Source organism: Catharus ustulatus, chromosome 4, assembly GCF_009819885.2.
Source record: "Catharus ustulatus isolate bCatUst1 chromosome 4, bCatUst1.pri.v2, whole genome shotgun sequence".
Taxonomy (NCBI): domain Eukaryota; kingdom Metazoa; phylum Chordata; class Aves; order Passeriformes; family Turdidae; genus Catharus; species Catharus ustulatus.
Window position 1 is genome coordinate 13757123 of NC_046224.1, and position 12091 is coordinate 13769213.

The 12091-nt window shown below is 36.4% G+C and overlaps 1 protein-coding gene across 3 annotated transcripts in view; it reads left to right on the plus strand.

Moving 5' to 3' along the window:
* KMT2E (lysine methyltransferase 2E (inactive)) overlaps positions 1-12091 on the plus strand; it is a 59566-nt gene that overhangs the window by 12479 nt on the left and 34996 nt on the right. For all 3 annotated transcript variants that reach the window (XM_033057637.2, XM_033057634.2, XM_033057635.2), the window contains one exon: positions 5894-6078. In XM_033057637.2, coding sequence (XP_032913528.1) covers positions 6008-6078 — 71 coding nt within the window. In that variant the 5' untranslated portion in view covers positions 5894-6007. The remainder of the gene's footprint in view (positions 1-5893; positions 6079-12091) is intronic.

The window sequence follows — 12091 nt, forward strand, 5'->3', positions numbered from 1 at the left end:
TTGAAGAACTTTATGTGTATATTGAAGTCATAAAAACAGGAGCAAAAATATTTTGTATTTTTGTAATGCATAGTGATGTTGAAAACTTGAACTGATCTAACAATCCTCGTACTTAAGTTAGTGTAGTCTTCTGTGTATGTGGGAAGATTCTTATATTTGAGGTAGAATATAATCTAACTGTAAGCTTAATTAATTGTTCCTGTTATGTCCCTTTATAAATTAGAAAACAAATGTTAAGTTTTAAGTTGCTTTGAATTCTGTTCCTAACTTCTATAGTAAATGTATTTTTTCTGACTTTTGTATGCTTTTTGCTTTTTGTATTTGTCACATGACAACAGAATCTGAAAATTGATTCATGGGAAAGGTAAAATGAGGAACAGTGACACTGTGTAAAAAGCTGTCAGAGATGTGAAGAAGAGTAGCAAAAACAACTTTCATTAATTTTTCTTTTGTCTTTAGTTTTTTGTAGTATTAGACATAAACATGGTTAAAAAAAAACCCAACAAACAAAAACTCCTCGCCCTATTGTAACAAATAATATTACTGTAAGTAATAATACTATCTTAATATATTAATGTCTCTTTAGGATTTTTTTTATGTTCAAGACAAATAAGTTATTACTGGTGTCGCCACCATCTCTTGTCATTAATTTTTCATAGAAGTTTTGTATGTGTATATCAGTGTTTAGTGTTAGCTTTAGTATTCATTCAAGAGCAGAAGGTATACATACTCCTTTGAGTACCAGTGTAAAAGTGAAGTTTTTTCTTCTGATCACACTACACAAGTGAATTTAGCAGGACGTAACAGAAATGACATGTGGTCTTTGTTAGACCACGGAATAATATTGTGTTACTGAAATACCTTAGGGATAATGTGTGAGTTGTTTTCTGTTCTTTAATGCATAAATTATATTCTCTGTGCAAAGCCACAGAGATTAATATTTCAGAATATACTGCGTTCTTATACTTCTGTTGTTCGAGTACAATCAATTTTTGCTAAAAGGGTCCTGGTGTCATGAAGTGGATCATGAGAAGTGTGGTGAGGCTTCAGATATTTTAGACTTGATGTGGCTATTGAGTGTAAAAGCTCCTGTGTATTCTCTAGAGATGAGAAGCGCCATTAAACGTGTAAACCAGTATGAGTGAATGGTGAAGTGTTATGGGTGTGAAGAGGTTGGTCTTACCCAAGATAAATGTTTTAACCAGATTGAACAGGAATTTTTCTGGGTTTTAAGATGAACATTTTATTATTAGGGCAAAATAAGCTTTTTACTGCAACTAAATAAAAGCAAAACTTATTTGAATAAGGGTGTTTTTTTTCTCACATAATAAAGTTGTGGGGTTATCATGAGAAAATTTGGTGAATCTAAGAAATTGCCAAAATTCTTTCAGAGCTTAGAGTGTACTATCACTAATAGAGTAGACTATAACAAAATTGGAGGGCCTCTACTGTTGTTAATTAAGGTACAGTAGATGAGCCACTGTGTCCAGTAAAGAGCTGATCAATTTAACTTTGGACTAGCAGTTTTTATGTAGTGGCTTTTAACTCTGTCACCCTGAAATTGGAGAAACCAGTGTGGTCTTCCTATCTTTCAAAGTCATGTACTGTGTGAAGAAAGACTCTTAACCAGTAAGTTGAGGAAATGAATGTACCTATGAAAACAGTTTCTTAAAGGCCATGGATGACAGTTTGTCAGAGTTCTGAAAGAATAATTACTTGAAATAGATGGATACTTGCAGGAATTGGAAAGTACCAAATCATGACAGCAGATAGTATTTTATGACTCATCTAAAATACCAAGGATAAGCAATCACTTCATAGATAAAATTCCCCAGTGGTTGTGTTATTTTTTTTCTGAATTTATAAAAATACTGGGAATATTAGTATGTCATGACAATACTTCTGTTTCTGGCATGGCAGAAAATAATTTTTTCCATCATTCCAAATTTGACATCACTTTAGAGATTGTAATTGGATGGCCTATATGTAAGGTCACAGTTTTGTTTACTAAGTGGGTGTAGTGTTATTAATTTATCCTAGATCTCCCCCCACTCCCATTATGGGCATTTGTTAAGGATGGCTATGCATAAATAATCAGCAGTGTTTGAGTTCACTTGGCTGTATAGGTGTTGCAAGACAGTGACTGCCTTCATTCTTCCACATTTAACTATAGGCAGAGGAAAGGCTTTAGAGGGTTTTGTGTATGTGATGAACAAGGTGGTAAAAACCGGTGAGTTAGTATTGCAATCACATGTTCCACTTCCTTTTAGATAAAACATCTATTTTATGCTCTTCAGGCAAAAAATTCTTGATTCCTCAAGTTTCTGATTTGATTCAGTGTAGATCAGGCTATTAGAATTTTTGACTGTGTCCCACCCTTTTTTTTTGTTTTTGGGTTTTTTTTTTGTTGTTGTTGTTTTTGGGGTCTTTTTTGTTGTTTTTTTGGTTTTTTGGGTGTTTTTTGAGATTTTTGGGGTTTTTGGTTTTTGGGGGTTTCTTTGTTTTGTTTTTGGGGTTTGTGTTTTTTGGGGTTTTTGTTTTGGGATTTTTTTTGGTTTTGAGTTTTTTGGTTTCTGGGGTGTTTTTTGGTTTTTTGGGGTTTTTTGTTTTGGGAGGTTTTTTGGTTTTTGGGTTTTTTGTTTTGGGGTGGTTTTTTGGTGTTTTTTTGTTTTTTGGTTTTTTGTTTTTTGGTTTGTTGTTCTTGTTGTGGCTTTTTTAGCAAGAATGGTGGTGTGTTTCCTTTGTCAGAGATTGTTATTAATTGGGACATGCATTAACCATTGATTTTCAATCTATACATATCTCTAAAAAGATATGCAGAGCTCTTCTTTTTTCTGCATTATATTAAAAAAAGTTCCAAATATCACTTGATGATCAGATTTGGTAAGTGAGTCTCTTCTTTCTGTGTTGACAGTGAAGGTCACTTGAATATATGGTGATTGGTAACCTCAGTTGTTTTATGTAAGTTTGGAGATGTCACAGCCCGTGAGACAGCTCTCTAAGCATGTTCTTCACCTCCATCAGTCTCCAGGGTGTTCTTGCCTGTGTTATTTTACAGCTGATGCTCTGCCCGATCAGAAGTGTTCAAAGAAAATGTTTTAAGAAAAAACACACCAACAAAATGAAGTTTAAATACAAGAAGTATCTAAATGAGGATCTTGATCCCAGGCAGTGTTGTCCAGTATGTCTTTTAAGACTACATTGAACCACTAAAACTGTTTTTTAAGAATTACCTAATAACAGACATAAAGTAAGATCTCCATTCTGCTAATGAGTTGGTAGCATAGGTCACACTGCAAGGAGTAATGGAACAGCCATTAACCCTGATTTACCTGGATTTTAAAAATTCATTGTCTCTTTTCAGTTCTTGGTAAATTTTTTATTTATTCAGAAGATGGGAAATAAATGGTGAGTTGATGTTTCCTCTGAGCTGTAGGTGCAGCCATTCATGGTTCTGCCCTATGAGTAGAGTTAGCTATATGGTGGGAAAATAAGTGTTAGAGGGGCTTATGTTTTTTTCAAATCTTCTAGTGAAATTATTCTATATCTACTTCTGATTTAACATGTTCTTCTTGCTACTTATTCTTGAAAATAGTATGTTTTTTCTTAATTTTTTGCTTATCTGGTGATACAATTTGTTACTTGTGGTATTTAGTAAGAAAATGCTCAGTGTTTAAATGAGGAAAGCAAAATATCCAATGGCTACTTGGCCCAATAGCTTTCTAGTTCATTGTATTTGATGTCTCACATAATAGAACCAAAACACGGGTTTTGCTGTCTAGAAGGAGAATTAACTAACTGTAGGTTTAGGCGTGTGAAACATCTTGGTGTGTTAAGTTAATTGCCAGTATTCACTAGTGTTACAAAATTTAGGAAATTAGATTAAGACTTTCTACCATCTCATTCTTTGGAGATGTCTTGTGCACACCGCTTTGTCATCTTGAGGGTGCTGAGCTAATCAATAGAAGACAATTCAGGTTTAATTCAATGTTTGTCTGAAGTCCATTTTTCATTGGGGGCTGCATTTTGTCGGCATAGTGTTTGGCAAGGATAGCATGTTGAAATGAAGTTCAACCAGAAAAAATGCTGGATTCTACACCTGGAATGGGGCAACCCTGGATGTATGGACAGACTGGGGAATGGGAGGCTGGAAAGCAGCACCACAGCAAGGGACCTTGGGGTCCTGGTCAGTGACAAGTTGAATGTGACTCAGAAGTGCCCTGGCAGCCAGGAGGGCCACCTGTGTCCTGGGGGCATCAGGCACAGCATCACCAGCCAGGCAAGGGAGGGGATTGTCCCCTCTGCTCTGAGCTGGGACAGCCTCACCTCGAGTGCTGGGGGCAGTTTTGGGTACCACAAAAAGACCTTAAACTATTGGAGTGTCCAAAGAAGGACAACCAAGATGGAGAAGGACCTTGAGGAGAAGCCATGTGAGGAGTGGCTGAGGTCGCTTGGTCTGTTCAGCCTGGAGGAGACTGAGGGGAGACCTCGCTGCAGTTGCAGCTTCCTCATGGAGGGAAAAGGGGCAGGCACTGATCTCTGCTCTGTGGTGACAGTGACAGGACCTGAGGGCATGGCCTGAAGTTGCGTCAGGGGAAGTTTAGGTTCAATATTAGGAAAAGGTTCTTCCCCCAGAGGGTGGTTGGGCACTGGAGCAGACTACACAAGGCAGTGGTCACAGCACCAACCTGCTTCTAGAGTTCTAGAAGCATTTGACAATGCTCTTGGGCAGATGGTGTGACTCTTGGGAGTGTGCTGTGTGGGGCTGGGAGTTGGTCTTGGTCCTGGTGGGTTCCTTCCAACTCAGCACATTCTGTGATTGAGTGAAAATATATTGATCTCAAAATTGCTGTGCTCGTATAGACACCAGTTAAGATACATTTTGTGGTCTGAGAGGAGTGTCTTTATTAGGCACAGTGTGTGCTTCATTGCAAAAGTGGTCTGTGGTCTTGCAGCTTTGACATTTTGGGAAGTTTGCATTAGTCATTATGTAAGTACTGAAGATGCTGGGCTATTTTACTTTAATTGCCTAGTCACATGTGTAAATCCTGGTCTGTATTAGTGTAAAAGAAGTGCATTAGTTTACTAATTTGTGAGTAGCTGAGAGCTGTTTACATTTCTCTCTGCCCTTGGTTGGGTGTTCTGCCCTATGCAGTAGGGGAAGTGGGAACTGGTATTAACTGGCATAGAGGTCAGATCCTTGCATTCACTCATGCGAGTCAAGCAGATTGTAGTTTGCTCTGCAGTTGAAAACTACTACTGATTATTTCTATGTTACTCCTTTAACAAATCTCTTCCGAAAGAGGCACTGAATGGGCATAGTATCTTCTAATGGTGATTTATTAAAATGGAAGATGTTTCCTGTCATTATTGTGAATTAATTGAATGATTTTGTTTTTTAAAAAACACTAAATTGTAGTTAAGACATTCGAATTTTTTTAAGAGCAAAAGAAAATGAACAGCACTCCAAAGACCTATTTGAAAATTCTCTAATTAAGTTTCTGTTGTGAGGTACAGCAACTAAGCTTTGACAACACAGGACAGTAAGCAAATGTATTTTGTATTTGGTAAATCTACTGTAAAGTCAATTTCTAGCACTTCCCTGATTGTGCTAGGGTTTTTAATAATGAATTGGAATGATTGTCCGTTTGAAATATTTTCAAGTTCAGGTGTTACGATCATCACACTCTTTAAAGAAGTTTATTTGCAGTTAACTTTTAGAGAAGATTGAATGTTTTCCTTTCCTTTTGCTAGTGTAAAATAAAACCAGTGAAATAACTGTGACAGAGTATAAGTGGCAGTCTTTTTATTAAAATAAATAGGTGATGTAAAATTGACTAGGTTTAAAATGAACTGACTTGATCTTCTGCATGTTTTGTTTTATTTTTGACAGGGTTTGTGGATGCACTTAGATGTTTGCAATGAGCACTGTGGCTGGCATGCCCCAGTGTTTTGGATACCAATGCATAGGACTCCGTAGTAATCGAATTTATCAGAAACGAACGTCATGAGCATAGTGATCCCATTGGGGGTTGACACAGCAGATACTTCTTATTTGGAAATGGCTGCAGGCTCAGAGTAAGTATGTGAACAAAATTTGTAAGTTTTCTTCCTTATTTTTAGTTGCTTTTATTTTTTTCCTTCATTACTGGTTTTGAATACAGTTGGAGAAAACTTAAAGTTTCCTTAGTTTTGTTGAATCTCTAATTACTTAAATTAATAACTGTCACATTATTCTTATATCAGTATCATCTAGTTCAGGGCAAGCAAAGTAGAGAAGCTAAATGTTTCTACAGATGCATATTTTTCTGGTTTATCAGACTGAGAAATAAAGATGCTGCTTGGTTTACTTCTCATACTTCAAATATTTTACCATTTCAGTTTCCTTTTTAAATACACATAATTTTTTTTATTTTGCACATTAGAAAGGTAATTTAGTGCATTAAACTGCAAGAAAGTAGTAGCAATTAAGACAAGGGTGCATTTCTTAATGAAAATTGAAGGTCTAGCTTAAATGGCTAATACTCTGTCTTCAGAAAGTTATTTCTAGTTGTAAAACTAGTAGAAAATCATTCATTTATTAACTGTGTATAAAGGGTTACAAAGAGCCAATGAAATGTGTTCAGTAAACTCTGGGTTTGCAGGAAACATTGTAGTGTAGTGAGTTTCTGGGTTTTGGGGGATGAGGAGGGTGGCTTGTGGGTTTTTTTGTTAGGTTTGGGGGCTGGGAGGGTGTTGCTGTGCATGTGTGGTTTTTTGTGTTGTGGTTTTATTTTTTTCCCCCCTAGTCTACTGTACAGTATTGATAGGCTAACGTTCAGGTATTGTTGACCTCTGACCGGATACGTTTCTTGTCAAACAAACCTTTCCATTTGTGTAGCGTCAACATGACTGTCAAATGTTTAAGAAACAAGGGGTTTTTCTTCCAAACTTTGAAGGAAAGTTTGAGCAAAGCTCTAGAATAGCTTTTTAAAGGGGTGTTTCTCTACTATGCTTCTAGTTATATATAAGGCTATTCTAGGTTTTTGCTGTTTATTTGAAGAGAACCAAGAAATTGCAATTCAAAATCTTTTGTTACATTAAATTTTTAAAGATTTTCTATCTTTTCATATCATGAACACTGTTTACCTTGGTGCAGAATTTTTTTTTATCTTTAGTGAACCATTCACATTTCTTTTCATTATCTTTTCCTGTGCTTCTCTTTTATGTTTAGAGAGGGTCATGATTCCTGAGGTTGCTGACATTCCTATCAGACACAGCATGTCGTGCTGAAATTAAAATAAATAAATTTAGTTGTCAGTATAAACAAGGTAGAGTTCACAGTGTGTTATTTGCTTGATACTGTGGCAGAGTGACCCAGTTAGGAGCTGCTTTTCTTCAGATGGTAAGTGGATGTTACCAGTTAGATTAATTCTTGTCATCTCTGCCATACTCACACTGAAATGTGTAGTTGCATGGTTGGCATCCACTGATTCAAAAGCCATGTCACTGTCAAGAAGTGTGACACAAAGGTGTGTCCCTAACCTAACTTGTCCCTAACCTTTAAGTTGTAAAGCTTTTCTATCACCATTTATGTGGTTTACTTTTTGTTGTACATTTTCTTCTAGAGTGTAGCATGTTGGATATAGCGTGTATTAATAAGTCATAGATGGTCTTTGAGCAAGTGCTGGGGTTTTCCCAAGAGGGAGGAGCTAGAATTTTTCCACTGTGACTGGCAGGTCTGATGTTGCTTCATCAGTTGCTGAAGCATGAGCAAACACAAGAATGGGGGAGTGGCAAACTTGATTATGCAGAAGAAGCTTAGGAAAAAGCTCTTTGTGTAGTGCGGTCTCTTAGTGCTGAAAGATTTTTCCTTATGCTTCAAACCAAGACATAAGCCTCTTAAAAAGGGGGATAGTTTATATGAATACCAGTTCCACATATTATTTTAATAATTGTAGTAAATAGCTGTGTGTATATAGAGTAGCCTACTAAGAGGTTTAAGGATCTTCGAAATTGGGTGAAATAGTTTGTTTCTTATGTTACATGTACTTTAATGGATCTTCAGATAGATCTTTGTGTCATTGTAGTCAAAACACACATACTTCACCTTTACTTGTAGATCTTACTAAAGATGAGGATGTGTGACTTCATAGTGGTAAGGTGCTTGTAGGAGTAAGCAGAACAAGGAGTAAACCATTTCTGAAGGTTCAAAATGCATTTCCTGTCTTTAGAGAGTGCTTGTGTGGCTTAGAGCATAAGTACAAGCTGCACATTGGGAAATTACTGCTTTTCTGGTTTTAATATCTACACATGTTTTTTAGAGAGAAGACCTGTGTAATAAATCTCACAATCACAGTGTACAGATCTCTGTATTCAGCTCACTATCCAGGAGAAAAGGAACATTGGTGTAGTCTTAAATACAGATAATATCAGGCCAGCCTGTACTTGTAGGGCCTGCTGCAAGGTGCTTAGGTAGCAGAACCTACTCCCTGGTAGAGAAGCAGTCCTTGGTTCTTGTTGTCTGGTTTTTGAAGCCTGTCAGTGTCTTTGATTAGATGAAGTGTCTTGAAATAGGAAATTGTTGTTTCTCATGCAAAATACATTCTGTTATTTCATCGAGGTGACCTTCAGCTAGATACTGTTCAGGTGTGGTACAAACAGGAAACAAAACTGATTTCCTTGAAAATTAAACCTATCAAACTGGATTGTGGATGATTGATGTTGCTGAGGTTGCATTTGGAGTTCTGACACATTTTCAGGAAGTACTCCTAGCTAGGTTTTTCACAGCCTAAAGCTTGGGATACCCCGTCTGTCTTTGAACACTTTAGTTTTAGTGAGATTTTTTTCTGCATGTGAGTATCTACATGTTTATGGAAGTGGTCAATGGCCCCAAATTCTAACTGTTTGTATTTTAGATATTAGTCAAAAATCATGTGCTTTTTTTTTTCTTTTCCTTTTTGTTTTTACTTTATTACTAAATGGTCAGAAATTAAGCAATATTTAAAAGGAATTGAGTGGAGGAGGTCATGTTTTAGAGATGAATTGACTTTCTTTGAATCGTTGCCGGTTGATTTCCTTAATATAAGTTAACTATAAATGTGTAGGGACTGAGGTTTCTCAGAGTAACTGGTCTCACATGTTGCTTTTAGTTTCTCACTAATGCCATCTGCTGGCAGCATGCAGAATATTGTGTTTCCATTTTAGATATGAGCAGTAGGAAATGACCCAGAACATGTAGTTGTTTCACTTACTAAATGAAAATTTTCTCAAGGCTTTTTTTTTTTTTTTTTTTAGTAAATGGGCATCTTTACTTTTTTTAATTGATTTGAGAAAATACTATATTTCTCTTTTAAAGGTACAGGAATGTCAATGACTGTAGCCCAAGAGCATGTGGAAAGCTTTTGTGTAGAGCTTTTTGTTTTGTTCCCTGTGAACATTTTGCACAGTTTTGAATTGCTGACCACAACACTTAACAAGTATATATGATATTTTATCACAATAATGTTTGTTTATTTAGGAAATAATATTAACATTTTGATCAAGCTTTGTATATACTGTACTGTAATACAAATATTGCAGTTTTGATAAAAATCAAAAATACAATAAATATCTTGGTTACACAGTAAGACTGCATTTGCTTGAGGTGAAGCTGAAAAATGTGCTATAATCCTTTGGCTGACAGGCTTAGTGCCTCAGTGTCTGACAGAACTGGCTAATGTCCAAAAATACAAGCAAGGAAGGCCTCACAGTGTTCTCACAGATCTGAATGCTTACACTTTTTCCTCATGAACGTTTGCTTTCTAGGATGGCTGTGAGAGTGCCAGTGGTGAGATGAGGGAATGTTTGTCTGTAGTACAGTAGTTAGTGCCTTGCTGCTTGGACCTGGTACTTGAGCCCAAAAAATGTAAAACTTGATTTTTAAATTAGGTAGTATCTTATGCTTTAATCATCTGTACAATTAAATATTTTGCCAAGAGGCATTACTTCTCAAAGCTGTGCAATTCTGAGGTGCCTATTTCAGAAGGAGGGCTTGGCCTTTGAACAGACAGGAGTGTAGAGGGCATTTCTTCTGTTTAAGGTCATGCACATGACTGGCAAAACCAGGAGTAATAAGGAATTCAGTAACCTATCAAAGTTGATTCTGTCTGTGGCTCCTTGGAAAAATGGTGCTCATTCTGTACTGCTTTATGGGACCTGTATCACTTTTCTGTTAACTGCAAAGGAAACCTATGATGATTAATTTCTAGCTTCAGTGAATGCTCTTGGAGCTCCTTCCTGTAGTTCTTGGTTTCTTCCCCAGCTCAGTGCAGTGGGTAAATGGAGCAATAACAGTTATCTTCAGGGCCCTAGTGAGCCTCTGTTATAATTGAACATAGTGTCTCTGCCTGGATAAGCATTTGAAAAAAAGTTTTACTGAAACCTGATTGTGATCCTAATCTTTTAATAGTTGCCATTTGTCACCTGATTTTTCTGGTTTTCCTTGTTTAAGTAAAGATGTGCTGTTTTCTTAGTAACATTGTTCTCTGAATCTGTTGTATGAGTGATAAACCAGTTGGTGATAAATGAATGGTTTTGGAAGCTTAACACTTCTGCTTCCCACCACTGTTATGCCTCTAAATACTAAATTTTGTTCTCTTGAGTGATTTTTAAATTGCTAGAGTAATAAGAAATGGATGTAGGATGTTGGGTGTATTGTCTTGCCTCCTATCTTGAAAGAGACCTGGACTATCTTTGTGATTTTTCTGTAGTCAGTTGATGAAGTACGCAACTTCTCTTTTTAGGACACTTTGATTCTGGTATCTTTCACTGAATGTTCCTGTATTTAAGTAGCTGGTATTTAGGTCATAGTAATACTTATTTTTGATGAAGGAAACTCTCCTAAATTAATCCTGGATGGATTGTGCCAGAATCCCCTCCTGCCTGTCCTTTATTAGTAAGCCTTCCTGCTCTGAAAATGGAGTATTCTTCAGCGAGATCTAGGTTGAGCATTGAGCACAGAGTGGACGAGAGTAAGGATAACCTGTACTACTGCTTCTCCCATTCAGCAAATGGAGAAGAATAGCAGTAGAGGCAATGCAGTGGTCAAGACCTGCTTGCTACTGGAGAAGCTAATTTCAGCCCTAGTCATGATGGATGCATAGCTAATGCTGTTTTTGCTGGCATTACAGCTGGCTGGGTTGTCAGAAGGATTACCGGAGCACAGAAAAGATGTGTGATTACTGCACAAATGTGTTGGTAAATAGGCAAAAGCAAATCAGTTGGAAGGGCACCATTTTTTTCATTTTTTGTCTTTATTTTAGCCATGAGCTAAAGTTCTAAACTGCTTCTAGAAGCTAATTCTAACAAACTCCAAATAAAATCATATTTCCAAGATGTCACAGGGTGTAAGAGAGTAAATGAGGATTTTTTTGGGTTTACGAGGTAACGAAGAACAAGTGCTGTCAGATTTGGTTTGTCTCATGCTAGTCAGAAGTTGAATTTTTAATATTAGTACTTCACATGATTTGTGTGCTCAGATGTTTGTTCACTCTCTCAAAGACAGTAATCTTTTAAAATTTCTTTTTTTCTTTGGACTCTGGAAAATGAAGCTCTCCCCGGAAGTGCTTTTAACTAGTTTCTTCTTGAACAGTTTTATCATGTGGTAATCTCACATGGGAAAAAGCTCCTAAGAAGAAATGGGCCACCAAAGCCATTAGTAGGACACCTTTTTTTATTCAGAAAGATAATGATTCATTATATCTTTTCCAAAAAGTAACAAATGTATCAAACTTGTATTGCTTCATGGCATAGCAAAAAAGCCTCTTTTAAGTATTTTAATGTGTGAGAAAAAAATCCCATCAGTATCTATTTTAATTTAAGATTCAGAACTACCAAGTTTATTTTAAAAATCGACTCAGGGAGTTATGTGATAGGAAAGCGAATTCACACATAATAAAAATTAAAGTTAGAAAACTGAACTAGACCTGATTTGTTATGTGAATCAAGTCTACTTCAGTTTTAAATGTTGATATTTTGTGGTGCCTTTTTTTTTGTTTAAGAAAAACCGACTTGCTATAGTTTGTATATTGAAGAAGGCACTGCCTTTGATATAAAACTTTATTTTGCAAAT